Genomic DNA, 20,834 nt, shown 5'->3' with positions numbered 1-20,834 from the left:
TCAGCAGTGAGGGGCAGTACTTTCGGGCACGACAGAGTTGGGATGTAAGCAAGCAGCAACAAGAGGCCGGTTATGGCAGAAGACATTAGCGTGGATGCTGCAAAAGCGCCAGTTTTATCAGAACTTGACATTCTTTCGTTCAAAAAAGAACAAAGAACAGCAGTGAGTTGTTTTCTTTTCAAAAACGACAAATGTCATGTACTGACATGTCTACAGTCGCCATGGTTCGCGTTATGCAGTTCTATATGGAGTTTATTCCTCAGTAGCGGCGATGACGTCATGTGTTTTGTTGCTCTGATTGGCCTGTAAAGATGTGACAGACAGAACGTTCATCGATCAAAGGCTCTGCCCTTTCCCAAACGCTGTATATCGAAGGTTTCCCAGATGGATGTGTGAAACACATCCATCTGGCGTGTGATGTTAACCCAGCCCTCCTTCTTGACCTTTCACTGTCCTGTAATTGTTAACCTCATCAAGGCATTTACCACCAGGTGATTGTTGTATTTTTTGCAGGGGTTCCCAAAGTGGGCTGTGGGCTGTGGGCCCCCTCAGGGGGCGCGAGGTCATGATAGGAGGGGCGCGGCACGGCAAGGCAAGGCTAAGCAACACAAGCTGATGACTTCAGCACTGCAGAATAGGAGCAGTTTATTGATGTCACCTCAGACTCAACAGTGTCATTGAGAGCCTTGGCCACACTGTTTCCTTTTGCAACATCCTACCTGTGTGAGATAGTTGTTTTTGCTGATGTTGCTGCAATTAAGGAAAAAACAAATCAAACCTGGACATGGAAAATGGCCTGAGATGTCAGTCTCACAGCAGCGTCCAAGGCTCAAGAGATCTGGACCACTAAAAAGCCCACAAGAGTCACTAAAATTATTTCACGACTTATAAATCTTTAAGGTTTTTGTTAAGTTTGTATTTTCAGCTAACTGTCAGAATTGAAAATAAAGTCAGAATTTTAAAACTCCAAATTTTAAGATTTTAGGTTGTAGTGAATTCTTAAAGAAAAAATGGAATTTGTGTGCAAATGTTGTGAATGCTGGTGTGTTTATTTTACATTTACATTTTTAAATGGGGAGTGGGGGGGTGAAATATTTTCATCTGCCTAAGGGGGGCCTGACAAAAAAGTTTGGGAACCACTGAGTTAATGCATGAAATCAATGACAGCAGCCCAAAACCTCATAGTGTATCTCCAAAATCACCACTTCTCAGGGTAGGAAAAAAAAAAATCTACCATTCCAATAATTTAACAGTGAATCATCAGAGTCAGCATCTGTTTGACACTTAATTCAGCTTTAAATTTGCTCAAAAAGCAGTCACAGATGTAATGGATGACCACTTGCACTGATTTGTAAAAAATAAGAAAAAATACAATAAAATAGTGAAAAGTGGAGTTAGGAGGTTTTGGCATGACGCCAGCAAAATGTATAATGTGCTTTAACTGCAGTGCAGAATGACTTGACTGTAGTTTAACTAGTAATGACTCTCTGTGTCAAAATCATTGTTGAAAAAATATGAGGAAAGAAGATTTTATTAAACTTGCTCCTCAAAACAACATGTTTAAGTGGATAAGTCATAATAAAACCAGTGATTGTATACATTTTGTAGCAAAATAAGAAAAACAATATTTAAGAAATTTCCAAAGCCTTACATTTACTTACCTAATTCATAACATTCATATTCTATTGCTGGTTTACAGTAGCTGCTCTGTAACCTTTAAGACTAAACCAAACATACTGTTTTAAATGTACAAAAAATAATTTAAATAATAGCTGATACAACATTACAGAGGGATAGCTAACATTATTCAATAGACAGCATATCAAGTCTAAACATACTTTTGTTTAGCTTATATTTGTGTTGATAGACAAATTAGTATATATTTCAGTGCACAACAGTCGACAGTAAAACTGTTTCACAAGAGAAAGAAAGGTTGCAGTCGAACAGTTCGAACGTGAACAGACGCTCAGCGCTTTCTCTGCTCTTGTATGCTACATCTGTGACAATGCTCATGCTGTGTTCATTTAAAACAGGTACTAAAGATAAAGCACAATGAATACTAAGTCCAGGCAGCGAAGAAAGCTGCTAAATGTAGGTAGAAAAAGGCAGTATGCTAAACTAAAGAGCTATAAATCTTAGCTTGTAATTCAATTCAAAGAAAAAGTATGAAAAAAGTGAAGAAAAAATAGAAACGGGGAAAAAAAACTCAGTTCACTTGTACACGAAGAAGCATGTATGTTTACTTGTGCTCCTAAAATAAACTAGTCCCTGTATCTCCCGCTGGACGGTAGCTTTCACCACATGTAATAGCTGCGTGTAGTGTCCACCTGACTGGGTTTGGCCTCTGACGAGCCCTCTTTCTCCTTTTCACTGTCAGCCTCCCACAAGTTGATAAGAGGAGGGTACAGCTCATTTAGAGGTATTGATGAAGTTTTCTGCATGTACTTTTTCAGTGAGTGGTGATAGTTTTTTCTCTTCCACCTCTTGGAAATGTATACTCCAAGACAGACCAGACTTATGACTGCAAACATCGTCGCCATGACCGCTGCAAGAGCAGTGTTTGTGCCCTGGTCAGATACTTCGACGGTGAAAGCTGATTGCTTTGTCGTCACATTCACGCATGACTTCTGCGTTTGTTGGTGGATGTTTGAGACGGTGAGGCACACCTCGTACTCAGTCGCTGGTTGTAAATGCGTGAGATTGTACTCATGGACATCTACGGGTACTCTGGCTGTGTATGTGATGTGTGGGTTGTCTATTTTCATGGTGGCAGACGACCACTTAAGGTTAGAGGTCATTACATTGGAGTTTATTTTCCAGGAGACCAGAATTGAGTGAGATTCTGCTTGTTTGATGTAGATTTTCAGAAGCTGAGGACTGTCTAACAGAGTCCCGTTCACACGTATTGTCGCCACTCTTGTATCGGCTCCTTCTGAGTTTTGAGCCACGCAGGTGTATCTGCCAGATTCTTCAACTTGGATTTGAGAAATTCTCAACGTCCCTTCTTTGCTGAGGCTGTACTTGTCTGACACAGAGTCCATCATTACCTTGCTCCCCATTGGTGTCACCCAGTAGATTTCAGGCTCAGGCTGGGACACGGCCCTACAGTCCAGGTCTACTGTCATGCCAATGTCAAGGTTGAGATGGCTTGGGAAACTATCATGAGAGATCATGGGTAGGCACATGTTAACTAAGTGGTTCTGAAGAACCTCCCTCACATGCAGACCCCTTACCTCCGCTGGCATGGCACAAAACATGGACAGAGGTTCCATGAAGCGGACGGTGGTTTTGTTTGAGCCCATCCACTGGATGACACAGTCGCAGCGTAGGGGGTTGCTGTGAATGCTGATCTCACGTAAATTTGGGAGGGAGTCCACTGTGGATTTGTAGAGGGCATTCAGGGCGTTGTTGTTCAGCATTAGACTCTCCAAGGCAGGGACATCCCGGAAAGCCTGGCGGTTGATGTAGGAGAATTTGGGATTGTTTGTGGCCTCAAGTTTAGTGAGCTCAGGAAGGTTGTCTAAGGCAAACTGATCAACAGAAACCAGCTCTGCCATGTTATTGATGCCCAGCTCTTTCAGTCGGAGCATGTTCTTGAAGTCTCCTTCTTGAATCTTGTGGATTGGGTTTTTGTTCAAGTCCAAGAACTTGAGGTTTGGTAATTTCTGGAGGGCTCTCTGAGGAACTCGTACTAGCTTGTTGTCATAGAAAGAAAGGCTCTCAAGATTGTCAAGTCCCATAAAGGCATTTCCAGGGACGTCTGTCAAGTCCATCCCAGCCAAAACCAGGCTTCTGAGGTTGCCCAGTGGTTTGAAATTAAAGTCCATTATTCCAACAACAGGGTTCTCTCCAATCATGAGGATCTCAAGATTGGGTGTAGACTCAAACCACTGGCTGTTAATGGTCTTGAGCTTGTTGGAGTTGAGGTGAAGCCTGAGCAGGTTGTGGAGCCCAGAGAAGGCATAGGCGGAGATAGTGTTGATCTGATTGTGATTTATGTAGAGCTCCTGCAGGTTGCTCAGGTCCTGCAAACAGTAATCAGGCATTTCAGTTATTTGGTTCTCCTCCAGGTGAAGAGTTGTGAGCTGGGACATATTGGTAAGGCCGACATCTCGAATACTGCTGAAGTTGTTCTGAGACAAGTCCAGTTCGGTCAGGTTGAAGAGCTGCTCAAGCTCCTCACTGGTTCTGGCAATGTAGTTACTCTGCAGGAGGAGAACCTGAGTTTCACTGGAGAGGTTCCCCGGGATGCGTGACAAGCGGAGGTCATTACAGTCCACTGTTATGGCTTCTCTGTAGGTGGACTGTGGGGTAAACCAGGGTCGGATCTCGCATACACACAGCTGGGGGCACTCATTGCTCTGGACGAAGGATAGTCCAACAGATAACAGGAGCAGGCCAGAAAACACCTGGCCTAGAAGAGAGCAGTCTAACCTCCGTATAGCCATGCTAAGAGGGGACAGGAGGAGGGGCAGAGGACTTTGGGAATGAGTGTGTCACGGTCATCAACCAGCTTTCCAGTGATGGGGCCTTTCAGTCCGGTGAAAGGATCAGGAGGTGAGGCATAGGGTAGAATTACGAGCAAGATCCTTGAGCTGCAGTATTCTGTAAGAAAAGACAAACACAGTCTTAGTGGAAGAGAACAGTGAAACACCCTAGAGGGACAAGTGCATTTAAAAAAAAGTGAAAAATATTCTTCTTTTCTGTCATTTAATTCAAATAGTGAAACTTTTGTATATTCTCAATCAGTGGTTTCCAATTGGTCTAGCCTCAGAAACCACTACTGTCACTTTAATGAGAAATCACAACTATTTCTTAAAGTTTCACCAACTGAAAAGTAGCAAATGAAAAATGTCAAAGCTTGGAATTTAGATGGAACAAAACACTGTAAAATCTGGTGTATAACCTTCAATTCTAATGCTAACTTATATGGCAAAAACAGATGGTACTAAAGAGGCAATAAAACTGTGCAGAGACTGGACATTGTAAACTTTGCTGAATAAAATGGAAATCATCATGCAGGAAGACAGTTTAAACCCCTTCCCCTTGGCAGAATCCAGAAAGCAAACTGGCTTATATAGTCCAATGATCACCAACTTTTAAGACAAAAGATCCATTATGAGGTGACCAGAGAAAGAAAGATCTACCCACAAAAAAACAATGAGGAAAAAGCCTTATATTTACGTACATATTTCTGTTCTTTTGGTGTATCACTGAATATCAAAATTCATATGTACTTTGTCTATACCAGTTTCACAGTTAAAGGAAGAGAGACATTTTGTGAAATGAAAAAGTAATGATAAAAAAATAGTAAAAAGAATAACTATAATTCTAAGTATTTTTAAGTTTTTGTTAAAAATATTTTAAAATTTATTTAAGATTACTTAAATTTGTTTAAGTATTTTTAAGTTTTTCTAAGTTTGCTAAATTATTTGTTTATTTCAGTATTTTTTAATTTTTTTTTTTTTTTTGGTTTACTTAAATAACTTGAAGTTTATTTAATTTTCTTAATTATTTGTAAGCTTACTTAAATACTTCTAAGTTTACTTAAATATTTTTAAGTTTAAGTATGTTAAGTTTTTTTTTAAGAATTTTTGAGTTTATTAAAGTATTATAAGTTTATTTAGGATTACATAAGTTTATTTAAGTATTTTTAAGTTTTTTAGGTTTACTTAATTATTATTTAGTTCACTTAAGTATTTTTAAGTTTATTTAAGTATTTTAAGTTTACTTAAGTATCTTGAATTTTTTTATGTTTACTTAAGTATTTCTAAGTGCATTTGAGTATTTTTTATTGTTTTTTTAAGTTTACGAAATTTTTTTGAGTTCATTTAAGTTTTTTTTTTTTTTTTAGTGTACACAAGATTTACTTAAGTATTTTTTTAGTTCTTTTAAGTTTACCAAAGTATTTTTGAGGTTATTTAGGTACTTTAAAATGTTTTAATGTTAACTTAAGTTTATTTAAGTTAAAGACCTTTTGCAGACAATGACAACACTCACCACAGCGACATCAGGAGAGTCGGTGTTAACATTAGACTCTGTTCATTTTAGTCAACATGGTTCTAGGTGTATTTGTGAGCAATGAAGGCAAGAGAAAGTCAGAATAAAGAACGAGCCCACATAACACAAATGTTAGTGACCCTGTCAAATAAGGTAAGTCATCATGAGGGAGCTTAAAACAGTAAAAATGGTAAAAAGGCAGACTGAAAGAGGAATTTCTCTGGTGATCTTAAAGCATACAAAAGCCTTAATGGCTACTTGACTGTCCATGAGAACACCTCTTTGTTTACTGGTCCATTAAATGTCAGAATATGCTCTTCAGACAACACAAGGAGGCATCCACAAGTACTGCTTCAGTTTTAGCAGCTCATCTGGCTGGTAGTTACCTGTAAACAGGTTCTAGAAAATACTGATTGAATGTTTCATGAAATAATTTGCAGGCATCGAATACGGACACTTCAAGCTTTCCAAACTTTCCTTGTACAAAATGTGCAACACACAGATTACAGCAGGAAGACAAATGCACATTCTGACCCACTAAAAACAGCTCCTCAACACAGTTTTGTATCTTGACCAACTGTAAAGAACCACTATTCTAGAGTCAAAATACGTTGAATTTGCAGTGTGTAATATTCAGCTTAGCAGTAGCACAAGTAGCACAAGAAGTGAGCAATGCAAACTAGAATCTGACTATTAGATGATGCTAATATTTCCAATTTTACACAGCGCACCTTAATGTAAAACAGCTAAAAGCTTTTTTTGTTCTAATCTTGACGATTACAGCTTACAACTCATGAAAATCAGCTGTCTAGCATGTCAGAATATTGTGATATAACACAAAACAAAAAAAAGAAAAAAAGAGAAAAAGAAAGGCCCTATTCTATGACTAACTGCATCAGTTCGGTGTGGCATGGGGGCAACCAGCCTGTGACACTTAGGTTGATAGCTAAAGTCTTTCACAACCATAAAAACAAAATCATCTCATTTAATGTGACGGCACAAATGTGTAAAACCTCAAAGCATTACTGTACCAAAGAATTACCTCAGAGATTAGCTGTCTTAGTCCTTTTTATGTCACAAGTACCTTTTGATAAAACAATTATTCATTTTTCTGAAATGCTACAGTGACTAAAGACCAAGAACAACAACTGCTTCTTAACTAGCCATCAGAGACTTCAGGATATGTGCAGCATCGACAGTTCTGAGAAAATGCAAGTTCAGCTCATTACAATGCTCACACAAAACACATCTCTGAACTACTTGGAAAAAGATCAAATCCCATTGAGGGCTTTAGTCAGTCTAACAGGCCCATAAGTACCCGTTCATTAAGTTCTTCGAACGTCATTAAACACTGCAAGATATTAGAACTTGCCGTCTCTTATAAAGCAAAAGAAGATGCAGGTCGGAGATTTTAATGTCTTCCTCAGCATTCTAACTCAGGGAAAATTACTAATATTTAAAGTTATGCATATTTAACCCGATTAAAGCACATACAAACGCAAAAGAGGGATGGATTTCAGCAGTTTGGTTAAAATGCTGGAGACTCAGATTCAGGCAGTAGCATCTGTTTATAGCATTTCCACCAGATGCTTGATAGATAAAACATTAGTACTTGGGCAAAATACCTTTACAATTGTGCTACATTTTGAAGACCATTTCTTCTACAGCAGCTACACTGGTGTCCACAATAGTGTTTTTTTTATTCCAGAAATACAGCCTTTTTCCCCTTCTGTCCCTCCATTTAGTCATTTATTACCCAGGATTCATTAATTTTTGCCAAGTGATGTGTGTAAACATTTGATTTTAATTCCAGCCTCACTTGACATTTCCACTACCCTTACTGCAAGAAGATCATGGAAAAAATCTTTTGATTACCATTTCTCCCATCTTAAAGGTCAGGGCTTCATCAATAACATTTTCTAATCAAAACATGTTGGAGAAAATCTGCATTTTTATCACCAAAATACACGTATCCTTGAATGAAATAAGACATTTGGAGTCAGAGATTTTCTCAAATCAGTCTGGCTGGAAACCGCAGATCTCAGACGCCCCAGCTTGCAGACCACTACTGTAAGACACCACATCTGTCAGAATGGAAAAAAGACGCTAAAACTTAAACTTCTGGTAAGGGTTAGGGCAGGGGTTGAAGGTAACAAAAAGTTAAAAGCAAAACCTGACCACAGAACATTCAACAAAACCAAGAAAACAGTCTGCATACACTGAAACACTTAAATGCAGCTTACTCAGCTAAAGCTTAAGCTAACAAAGCTTTGGCTACATGGATAACAAAGCTACAAAGCTATGTTAGCTCCATAAACAACTCAGGTAGCTACGTAAGTAAATCTAAAGCTCTACAAAGCTTTGTTGAGCATGAAGGTAATGTAGCAATGTAGTTAAATCTAAAGCTATAAAGCTACATAAACTATGTTTCTAACGTAGCTACATAGCTAAATCTGATGCTACAAATCAAAGTACGTAAACTACGTAGGTAACGTAACTATGTAGTTATATCTAAAGATGATGAAGCTATGTTAAACTATGTAGGTAACTTAGCTACATAGTTAAACCTAAAGCTACACAGCAACATAAACTACGTAACATAGATACATATTTAAATCTAAAGCTAATGGAGCTATGTTAAACTACATCTGTATTGAAGAAATGTAGCTTAATCTAAAGCTGCAAAGCTATGTCGATGACACAGCTACAAAACTAATGTAGCAAAAGCTAAGGCTAAAGTGAAGCTATGTTAGCTACGTTCCATCATGCATTCTTTGCTATAGCTAGACAGTTTGTTAGCTTTAGCTAGAGCTATCGTAGCTACATTAGCTGACATCTTAGAAAGTAATGCTAACTACATAATTGGCAAAGCTATTTTAGCTTTAGCTTAAGCATAACGAAGCTAAAGCAAGCCACCATTCATGTAACTTCTAAAATGAATCTATGATTATTTTTGTATTAATTTATTTATCAGTGTATTATATTTGATCCTATATTAGAAATCAGACCTTTTATCTGTTGATGAAATGTTGATTAGTCTGTTATGTTTCCAATGTGGTTACGTCATACCACTGTCAGACTTCATGAATTATGAATTAAGTTGAATTTTAAAAAAAGTACTTCTACATTTTTTTCTAGTAAATGATTTCCTTTCTGTTCTGGCAAATGCAGCATCTCACAGTAGTGGTCTGCAAGAGGGGGGTCTGAGATCTGCAGCCAGACACCTCAAAAAGTTCCAGATAGCCAGCCCATCACGGCTCATAGTCTTAATATTGATGATTTCAAGTAAAACCATATACTTCAAATTCTTCTAACATCAGCCATGAGTCCACATATAAAATAATTCTCCTTAAATACTGTTTAAAGGCCTAGTTTGTTCATGCTACAGCTTTCCCTCCAACTGCTTATCAAAAGTTACAGGATGGCAGAATTTCCTTCACATCCTGAGCAGTTGTAGCTTACAGCAGCAAGATTTACAGAGCCCATCACTAATAAGGTGAATTTACTACAGGAGGCATCCTGGATTGTGTAGAGCCATACGGCGGGCACCGTAGTATCACCACAGCCTTCTCCATCACACTGCTTTATGGTCAGCCCCAGCTTAAGGAGACAGCACTTAAGAGGCTTTCAAACAGGAGAGCTGACAAATTCATCTGAATACAAACTGCCTGGCAACAGCTCCAGGGAAACAGGAGCATGTCTCTGCTCCTCCTACGATAGGTACTCTCTATAGAACTGGGCGGGGCATGGATGAGGCAGGGATACCACAGCATCTTGTCTTTAAGCTAAAGCACCGTATATTGGGACGATTTCTTGCCAATCAGGATTAGTGGGATGCAGATACTGAAGTGGGAGATTAGCTAGAGGCAGAGTATTTGATTCTAACTCAGACGAAGGAAACAGGTCACTAAACACTTTGCCAGGGGAATCTAGGAAACATGCAGCCTCATGCAGTGGGGTTAAAGGGTTAAACTCATTTCAAAATAAAGCCATGATTGGACATTTAGAGCTTAGAGAGAACTATGAAATGGATCCCTTTATAATATTCTATCAGAACAATACATTTGTCACAGTGATTTACTGAAAGGCTTAATGCAGACTATAAGATGAATTAATGGTAACAATCAGAGGATAATCCTTTCACTATGACCATTTTAAATTAGTTCAAATGTAACACATCATCAAGTCTTTAGCACAACATATTAAAGCTAGAGTGGTGAAACATTTTTTTTGTATTTCTAAATTTCCATAGTTAATTGCAAGCCACTGTTTCAATTACAGACACACAAACTTTGTATCTCATAAATCGTTTTGAATCCATTTTGTAAATTTGAATAAATTCTACTGGTTTCCTGATTTGGGAATCAAATGAATGCAAAGTTGCATGTCATGGTCTTGACTTTTATATTTATAATTTAATTTACTGCTGCATTGTTACAACATTGTGGTGTAGTTATTTTTTTTTCCTGTGAAATTTATTGTTCAACCATCATACATTAAGAAGTCTTCAGGAGTGCATGTACAAAATGACTCACTGCCATCCTACAATCCCAGGTTAATGCAACAACATTTATACTTGTCAGGAATAGTTTAGTGGCTTACTCTGTCTACTGTCTGGCAAGTGATTGCTAAATTTGAATAGCTAGCGGGGATTAATCACCGTTTTAATCTTGTCCTTAAATCTATTTTTTAAGTCCATATTGCCTCTGTAAAGCAATTCCCATCAATGTTTAATTTGTTGATCAATGAATGCTACAAGATGTACGGCATATACTGCTCTTTACTTTCAGATCTATTTTAATTATTGCTGCATTGCTATAATTCAGTTATACATTAAGAAGTCTGCAGGAGTGCATGTACAAAATGACTGACACCAAGTGATCCCCAGATAATGCAACAGCACCTAAACTTTTCAGGAGTTTGAGTTTAGTAGCTTCATTTGTGTAAAAAATCTAGTTATGGTTTATGGTTAGCTAAAAGATTTTACTATGTAATTTGTGTCCCCTGAGGATGAAGGTGCTTTACTTCCTTTCTGGAAACCAATCAGATTTTATTTTGAAAGAACACAAGGAACATCTGGCAGGTAATGACAATAGCTTAACCACAGGAAAAAAGAACTTGCTATAGATGGATAAAAATATGAAAAATATCTAAAGGGTAGAAACAAAACAGTGAAAATGTTATTTTGATATCAAAAGGTGCAAATTACGTTTAACTTGTCCAAGGAGCAGCAGTGGCCTTATTTTCCATCACTGTAAAAGCTGAAGATGCTAAAAGCATCCAGCTGCAGCCCCTGACAGTAGCTCTATTTATGACCTTAAATGACAAAATAGCAAATGATTACTGTGATTAAAAAAGTTGTAATGCTTAATTTTGGACCTTAATCTTATTGCACTTAAAATCCTAACTCTAACAGCCTATAAACACAAATCATATCAATACGCTTCTGATTGTGCCAAACGCTGGAAACAAGAGTAAACGATAAATATCACTGCTGATGCAACTGTGTACTTAAAGGATTAAAAACGTGTGTAAACATCCTGTTGTTGTTGATTTACAGCTCCAAAAGCTGTAAGGGAAATCCTGACATGGGTTCACAGGTCCATTGTGATCAGAGCCGCAGGAAAACACAGCAGGTGGAGTAACACTCTGCAACACAACACAACATCAAAGACAGGAAGGAAAGAAATAGAAAAACTTGTCTTTTAACTACAGCAACCGTTGAACCTTATGGAGGGACTTGAAAAAGCTGTGACCAATAATCACTATTTCCCCATTGACTGGGGATGCAGAACACTTTTTTGTGCTACTTAAAAAAACTGAAACACAAACACCCCGGATTACTACCTAAACTTTGTGTGTTATCACTGGTCCTCAGGAAAAAGGCAGATGAACTCATAATAACCAGTGGAAGGTTCTGTTTCTGGTGGCAGAGCAAGGTTTAAACTAACAATAATCACTGAGATGGATAACATAAACTTTGTTTATCAGCCAGCACTACTTTTTGGGATCATTAATTAGCATTTTAATTTTTCAAGGACAATTTGAAACTAACAACTGTGCAGAACAGCTGCACGTTTGTGTCTGCTGAAATCTAGGCATCCACTGAATAATGTTTTCATCGCTCTTGATAAGTCTCATTCTTCTGCAGCATTAAAAGTCTATGAAATGTTTGCCACAACCTATATGAGCTTTACTTGTCATGTTCAGTTTCCAAAACATGTCCTAGTGATAAAAAACATAACTCAAACCCACTGCAATGACCAAAAACACAAAGGCATGTTTGCATTTATATATATTATTTGTAATACATTTTGACTCTTAAAAAACAACCAACTGATATGTAGTGATAAGATAAGCATTCTGAAGAATAATCATTGTGGCATGTGCTGCTGATGAGCTGTGTGCTTAATACTAACAATTTCATCAAACCTGTCAAAGTTGTTACTTGGTAAATGCTCTCTACAAAGAATCACCAGCTCATGCCCATCAAGGTTGAAAGCATTTATTGGCTGCATAACAGCTACATTATGCTACAAGGACAGCATACATATTTCAAGTTGAGGGCAGAGTTTTGAACACACACAAGAAGACCTACATTGGAGCCAAGATTAAGGCTAAGATATTTATTTCTAAATGGTTTTAAGTGGTTTATTTTGCCATTTTTGTAAAAAAAAATAATAATTACTTCAATTTTGAATAAAAACATGCTCATTTGGTGGGATTTATTCTGCAAAGTAATGTTTTAAAAAAATCCTTAAAATGTCAGTGTGCACATGACTGTACTTGATTGTGCACAGCTTCATTAGATGACAAAACTTGAGTGAAAAAAAGAAAAATCTTAGAATAAGGTGAAGCATAGAGACCTTCACCATCTGAGGTCCCAACAACCTGTTACTTACTAAATGTCAGTGCTTAATAAATAACCTTGTCCACAAATTTGCTGCAGTAATTGTTGCACATTTGTGCAAGGGAATCTTAGAAAGCTTGAAATGTCAATAATAGACGCCTAAAGAACATTTTAGCATATTACACATCAGCATATTCAGAGCAATATCTCATTTTCAGCACAGGCACTAAAAGGGTTAACAGTAACCAACACCAGTGTTACTTTTTAAACACCTGTTAACAGATTACTGAACTAAAAAGATGTAGAAAATACACAAGAGCACTCAGGAATGACACTTTGAGTACTTTTCCATTAATTACATGTCTTAAGTGGCATATTTTAATATTTTATTAAAAAAAACTTGGTCTGCTATGTAAGCATTAGGTCAGTTGTATGCTTTAACTGCCTGTGCACAGAGAAACACTTCTTTTCAGTCCAGTCTTTTTTTTGTTTGTGTCCTCAAGGAGACTCGCCTCGTGACAGTCATTGCAATTTGCATTAAATAGGCAAATGTTGTTACTTTATCTTGTTTTTATGCTACCAAATAGCTTTTATCTTGAACATAAGTACTGGCTAAATTGCATAGCCTAATATAAACACTGTAACCTTCACCAAGGCTGCCCATGAGCGGGGGATAAAGGGTTGAGATTGGGCCAAGCCAAACGGGGGGCCCATAGAGGTCAGGAAAAGTCCCATCTTTGGTAAAGTTACGCTGTCGAATCCATATTTTCACCTGATTAATAGCCACTCTTATCAAAGCAACAAAAATGAATTATATTGGTTTCTTAATGTACAACTATACTGTGCTGTAGTACAATGTAGCATTTTCAAAATGTAAACCCCTTTCTTATAATTACCTTTATATTTGTAATGGTAACAACGTGGATGGGCACACTTACTAAACCATTTGGAAAGTAATGTCAGACTTTAATAAAATGATTTAATAATCGCAAAAAAGGTGATTAAATCATTGGAAAAAGGGCTCAACAGTGGCAAAACTGGCAGAATAAATGGTGAAAAGTGGTTTAAGAAATTGGTTAAATTAGGCTATAATAGGTTAAAAATGTGCCAAAATGGGATACAAACGGCAAATAAAGATTAAAAATGCAGAAATTGGCAGAAAATTGGGCTGAAAATGGTGAAAAACAGTTAAAATGAGGCACGAATGGGTGAGCAGGTGCAAAATGGGTTAAAAGTGGAAAGTATGGGAAGTAGTGAAAAAGGGTTTAAAAGTAGCTGGATGGATTTAATGGGGAAACAATGTGTCACAGTGTCGTGAAAGGGTTAAAAGTGGCTTTAATAAATAATTTGAACATCAGAACTCTAAAACAGCCTAGCACATGTGCATTGATATTGCCATAAATGACAACTTCGGAGGGGCACATTCACTGACTTTTCAGGGGCCCGGCCACCTATGTGGGTAGGCCTGAACACCACCCACTATAATGAGTGACCTCAAAGTAGCCACATGTCTGCAGGTGGTTGGTTCTACTGTGATAAGAATAAATGCAAAAAAAAAACAACAACAACAAAAAAACCATGTATGTTTTTTATGCATTTAAATGTCTATTATTGTGAGCATTTTTACATTTTGTTGTTTTTGTTCCTTGACTGGAACAAGTGAGCCTCTTGGTCATCAGCAACACTTGTGGTATTGATTGAACAGGAGCTTGATTACTGTAGCTCTCCAGTTCACCTTAACCACAGAGCAAAGGATCTCATTAAACTCTCGAGGAAATGGATGGTTGGAAGACCTCTGCCTCTCGACAGGCTGATTGGTTTAATTTTGTAAACTGAAGGTTTTATGGGTTAACTTCACACCAAATGTAAACATTTTTTCAAAATTGAAAGCAAAAAATTAACATTTTTCCAATATAAAAGTGTGTGTGTGTGTGTGTGTGTGTGGGGGGGGGGGGGGGCAGCTGGGTCCGATCACTCTTTCTTTCCTGACTGAGCTTTAAACACCAGGCAGAGGGCCAACAAGGTGTGTGCCTCTCTGATACATCCACACATGCTCACTGCCTCACTGTAAAGGTTTCCTGATAGCAGCAAACATTGGTGTCTTTTTTTTTTTTAAATCATATAAGGCAGGATGAGCTGAGTGGTGACTGATTCTTCTCTCTGAGACCTGAAGCTCACAGAGGACAAAAGGTTATTGCTTCAACCCTTCTTCTAAGAATAATGGTACATGCTAAGCTCAATAACCTAGCCCCCCACCCACCCACCCGTCCCGCCTTTACCCTTGGGAGCAAATATTGGAGGTTGGTGTGGTGTGGTGGGGGTTTTAAGCCCCTTACCTCCCCCCTCCCCCAAACGAGAGCGGTGCTATCTCAGTCTCCAACAGCCGCTCCGTCTTTTACATTCACACCTGGCCTTTAACACACATGCCATGCTATATTCTCTTCATCAAGTTAAAAAAAAAAAGACATCTTAAATGTGTGCCTGCTTTAGCATACAACATACTGTATGTTCTTAGTTCATGTGAGGCAGGATACCCTCTGAGAGGAAGAGAATAAAATCAATAAGGTGATCCTGCCCTGTTTCACTTTGAAAAGTGCCCAATGATACAACAGCTCATAGCTACAAGCATAAAATAATGCACTTGTAAATCATATTTCCACCCAAATAGAGCTGGTAAAACGTATTTACTTTTAAAGATACATATTTTTTCAGACAAGATTTATGAAAAACAATATTGTTAATATCAGTGTTAATATCATTAACAAGGAGAACCCATAACAGTGCTATACTTACTGACCACAAGACAGTTTGGGCTAAATTGGAGGGTTTATGCCATTTTATGTCATGTTGACACTGTGTGACTTTCTGTAAACAGGCCTGCCCACAGAAACGGCTCAGCCTCTGGAAGGCCTAGTAAATGGGCCCAACCACATCTTCAGTGTTACAAAGATGAAGGCTCAAATCCTTTTAAGAGGAGGCTGTTTACAATTTGAAAAAGAAAGAAAACAAAGTAGCCCGCATACCAGGAGTCCCATTTCAAGCACTTCTTTGCAACAAGGGATGTTTTGATCTGGTGTTTCCATTTTAAGACAGGCAATAATAAAGAGCTCATTACTTTAATTTAGAATCCTGTCTTTGCTAACCTCTATGGGCCCCTCCATGACTCTGGGCCCCAGAAAACTTGAGAGGAGTCTGGCTGCAGTATGTCTAAGAAAGGAAAGGTTGTTATTTGCTGGTACGATATATTTCCTTTTTTTTGTCTCAAAACTTCATTTCTTTCTTTCTTTTTTTTTTTTTTTTTTTTTTTAACAAAGTCTGGCAGTTACGTTCATGAAATAACCACACAGAAAATATTACAGACTCAGCAATAGCCCATTAAAAAAAGAAAAAAAAAAAAAAAAAAGGGGCAGAAGGGTGGCTTGCTTAACTTTATAAACTTAATTAACATTACTACATGAGCCAGTGTAGCTAAATTAGCTTTAGCAACATGAGCTTTTGCTAAAACTAATGTTGCAATGTAAATAACATGCCTGTGTAGCTTACATAGCTATGCTGTGAGCTAAGCTTTTGCTATGTTAGCTGTATAGTTTGTTAGCTACGTAGCTCCATTACCTATATCTAAGTTTGCTTTAGCAACATGAGCTTTAGCAAAACTAGCTAAAGCTAACTCAGATTTGAGAATAATGTAGATATGTAGCTTACGTAGCTGCTTTGTGGACATAGCTGTTAGCTATGTAGCCTAAGCAGCTAATGGAGCAGTGTAAGCTATGTTTGCAAGGTCAGAATGTTTACATGGAGGACAAGATTTTTTTGCTGTGAACAGACATGGCTTAATTGCATGTTTTGTAATCAGGTTTTGCAGGTCAGTGTTTTTTACTTTGAACTTTTGGTATCCTAACCATTATCTTCACCCTAAATGGAAGTTTAATCTGATTGTATTTAGAAAGTTTCAGAGTGAATCTTTGTTCTGAAATAAACAATGTTCAGATCAACACTGTGAGAGTGGATGGGCTTTGACAGATCTGTCAAAACTCTGACAGCCTTATCTGCTAATAAAATTTTATTTTTGGTAATTCTTCATCGAAAAAAATATCCTTGTGTGTCACTATTTAGCTATAGGCCAGGGATGAATGATATTTGATTTTTGTTTATATCTGATATGCTGATATTTACGATTCATTTTAGCCAATACTTTAATTGATACCGACATTATATATTACAGACCTAAAACTTAATTCCTTAAAACAGATTTTTCAGCTTAAAGGTGAAAGAGAAGCCATAAACATAGTCATACATATGGAAAAACTTGGCTTGTTTCACTACTTGCTAAAACGGACATTTAAATTGCATTCAACCAGCTAGTCTAAAGAGGAAAAAATGCTTAGAAAACAGTCAATTCATCACAGGAACATTGTTTCAGTGGGTACGATAGGTGCCTGATAAGCTGTGTAGAGCCTGGCTAAAATTAGCAGCTAGCTTCACAAGCCTTCGTTCCTCTTTGCAGACTAATATAATGCTTAATGTGATTACTTGTCACTTTGGTTGAGTTTTTTTTACATAGGGATGAAATCCAGTACAAACACATCTGATACCTACTGAACTGAATTACAACACAGATTCATGTCGATACCCTGCCAGCCCAAATAAAAGGCAAGATATTTATTGAATTATTGAGATTTATGTGTACTCACTTTATTTAATCTAAGCATGAATGTCTTTAAAATTATTTTGCTTTCTGGAGTAATGTCTGCCTTGTTTTCCTACTGTGAAAAATATTCACATTGACTGGCACTTTATTGTTTGTCTCTGACACAATGGTAATGCTGACGCACCACACTGCTGCTGGCAAAGCTTAACCTCCTCCACCCCAGCTTCCTCTTTTACAGCATAAAGCTTGTTGCACCCTCATATCCAGATCCATGCTTTATAGATTAATTACTTTTGAACTAACTTAATTATATTCAGTATGCATTGTTATAAATGTATGTATCCACGTGGGGTTTTTTAGCCATGCGTGCCTTAGAAAGTCAAAGAATGCTGCTGACTAACCCATCTTTTGAGCAGAGCCTTCTCCAACAAGTAAAACTGCATATCCATTTTGCAATAAAATGGTCAAATGTACAAGTCTTCCAGACTCAAAGATATATCTGTGAATCATTTACAATACCCAGACAGCTTGGCTTTCAAAAATTTCTCTCAAAATTATTGATTCAGGGGGGCAGGTGGCCCTGTGGTTTAAGGAGCACTCAAAGTACGCAGTCAGCCGGGGTTCCAACTGGCCTGTGGCACCCCGGCATGTCTTTTCCAAGTTCTCTCTTCCCTGTTTCCAATTTCATCCACTGTCCTCCTCTATCAATGAAGGCATATAAAAAGCACAAAATTAAAGCTTAAAGATATATGTGTATATATATAAATTGATTCAGTCACCATTAAGGCACCAGCACCATTGAAGAAGTATTGCTTTTGCACCAGTACCATACAAAACAATACCAATCTAGTTATACATGTGTGTAACCAGGAGCGTAGATAGGGAATTTGGGCCCCAAGAAAGAATATTACACAGGACCCCCCTTAACCAGCTAGCCAAGCAACAAATGTTGTGTCATTTTTACAAATATCTCTGCATTTTAATGGGTTTTTTTTTACCATAATTTCCCCCATTTCTCAGCAATATTTTTACTATAGTTAAATTCATTTACATCATTTTGCAGCATTAGACATTTGAACATTTTTAAGGGAGGAGCAGCTTCCTCCCAGTATTGTATTTTAGTCTATTTGATATCAATTTCAGTCATTTGACCAACTCATTTAGTAGCTTTAGATTCAATAATCACACCAACTACAAAAAAAAAAAATAATAATAATAATAAAAACACACTTTTCATTGCAGGCTTCTCAAAGGCCCCTCCCTACTGTGGGCCAGGGTAAACAGTACCCCCCCCCCCCCCCCAATGCTACGCCCACGGATGTAACCCTTAACAGCCTACATACCACTTTATTTCCATTTTTCTTTAGTTCAAAAGACGGTCATACCGCGCCTTATGTCAGGCAGTAGCTCAGTCTGGAAGGACTTGGGCTCGGAGAGTCGCCAGTTCAAGTCCCGGTCAGACCAAACCTGGACTTTGGCCTGGTAGCTGGAGAGGTGCCAGGTCACTTCCTGATCACTGTCGAAATGCCCTTGAGCAAAGCACTGGAACAACAGCTTACAGCAGCTCTTCAACAAGAGCAGCAGGGCCATCACTCTGACATCTCTCCATTAGCGCATGTCCATGGGGATCTTGTTTGTGCATGTGTAACTGCATGTAATGCAGCCTATGTGTGTGTAGCATCTTTAACAATAGAGTGTAAACTGTGAATTTAGGGGGAGAAGCTCTGTCATGAAGGCAGCAGCCGTTAACTTAAGCTACAGTGGCTACTAGTGGCGGGAGGCTTCATTACTGTTTTTAGAGAGCATTTCACCTGAATTTCAGGTCCATGTTTCTAAAAAATAATTAGATTAGCTGATTCATAAATCTTGTGCCAGCTAATTTTCAATACTAACTTCACATATTTTAGGGATTTTTTGTCCTTATTTGATCAGTACAGCTGCAGAGAGACAGGAAACATGGGGAGAGAAAGCGGGAGAAGACGAACAGGAAATAGAATTAAATACCATCGCCTACAACACTGGCTTGATAAACTATTTTTTTTAAGTTCACAAATCATTGCACCAAGGTCCCAGAAACAGTCATGATAAAGACAGTCCCTTGATGAGCTCTTAGTGACAAGCACAGTAAACACTTTTAAAACAGTCGGCCTAATTAAAAATGAATCTTCAGGCCTGCCTCTGTCTGTCTGCCTAAAGTTGAGTGATGCAAGTCAGCAGTCTCCACCACAAAAGCGCAACAGCTGCAGCGACAGAAGCAGCGTTTGAGAACCACAATAGACCCCCTGCCATTGCAACCCCATTCTTACACCTAATCTTCTACACAGGGCCTTGTCTTCCCCCCAGAGGAAGACTCAGCGACTTCTTGCTTGGAACTGAGGCACCGAGACATCTGCCGACATACTTTAACATTAATATGCAAATCACATTTGGAGCACGTCGCGCACGGCGCACGCAGAGCATGGCAAGTACCGCAACGAGATCAAAGTTAGTTTCTGTCTTTTCTTTCTTCGTAAATGACTGCGTTATAACTCCATACGTCACCTCACTTACAGCTTAAACTGAGAGGTTTATTAAAGCCAAAACAAATTTGATCCACCAGACTGCATTTAAAAAAACCACCATGCCCTTGAGTGTCTGCATCCTTAATATATCCTGATGCATGAACACGTTAGGATGAGAAAAAAATCCAAACTTTCTCTAGATAAACAGAGCATAACGACTGTTCACATGACTGAAACACATTATTTCCAACCAAAAGGCTACAGCAGTTAACACTGAGTCATTTCTATCCTACTGGGGCTCACCTTGTTGGCATTCCAGTCCGATGTTCCCTAGCACACTGGTCCTGTATCCACAAAGCCTTCTGGTTGTGCGTCAATAAACAACAACAAATAAGATCAATGTTATTGTGCCAAGAGAAGGGGGTATCATGGGGTCTTCAGCTGCTGGTTGTTTACGGCGCTTTGTCGCTTGCGTATCCGATCAGTCCCACGGCGCACAGCTCGGAGACAGGCATGGTGCGGTCTGCAGTGATCTCCAACCTGCTGCAATCCACCACCGACCGCTTTGTCGCTGCGATAGTCCTCCTGTGCCGTCGCCTGTGCCGCCTGCTCCTCCTGCAGATGGAGAAGAAAAATGATAAAAACACCTGGCGCTGTATAGACCAGTCAGCTGATTCCCCAGCAGGCTATTGGCTGAGAGCTCCTGCCTGTCACTGTCGGCCAAGCAAAGCAGAGCACCATCTGCTCCGGGCTTGTTGTGATGAGAACAAAGGCAGCAGAGGGCGGCGGGGCATGGGGCGAAGGGGGGTGCGTGGGAGGGGAGATGGTGGGGGGG

The 20,834-nt window shown here is 38.6% G+C and overlaps 1 protein-coding gene across 1 annotated transcript; it reads right to left on the bottom strand.

Moving 5' to 3' along the window:
* Positions 1–1,599: 1,599 nt before the first annotated feature.
* lrrn1 (leucine rich repeat neuronal 1) lies at positions 1,600–20,602 on the bottom strand. Its single transcript, XM_041783349.1, has 2 exons — positions 20,303–20,602; positions 1,600–4,605 (listed from the first exon to the last, which is right to left on the bottom strand). The coding sequence occupies exon 2, from the start codon at positions 4,446–4,448 to the stop codon at positions 2,295–2,297; it is 2,154 nt and encodes a 717-aa protein (XP_041639283.1). The 5' UTR covers positions 4,449–4,605; positions 20,303–20,602; the 3' UTR covers positions 1,600–2,294.
* Positions 20,603–20,834: the final 232 nt, after the last annotated feature.

Source organism: Cheilinus undulatus, linkage group 3, assembly GCF_018320785.1.
Source record: "Cheilinus undulatus linkage group 3, ASM1832078v1, whole genome shotgun sequence".
In the NCBI taxonomy this organism is placed as follows: Eukaryota; Metazoa; Chordata; class Actinopteri; order Labriformes; family Labridae; genus Cheilinus; species Cheilinus undulatus.
The sequence above is the reverse complement of the archived record's forward strand: the minus strand, read 5'-3'. Positions and strand labels throughout refer to the sequence as shown.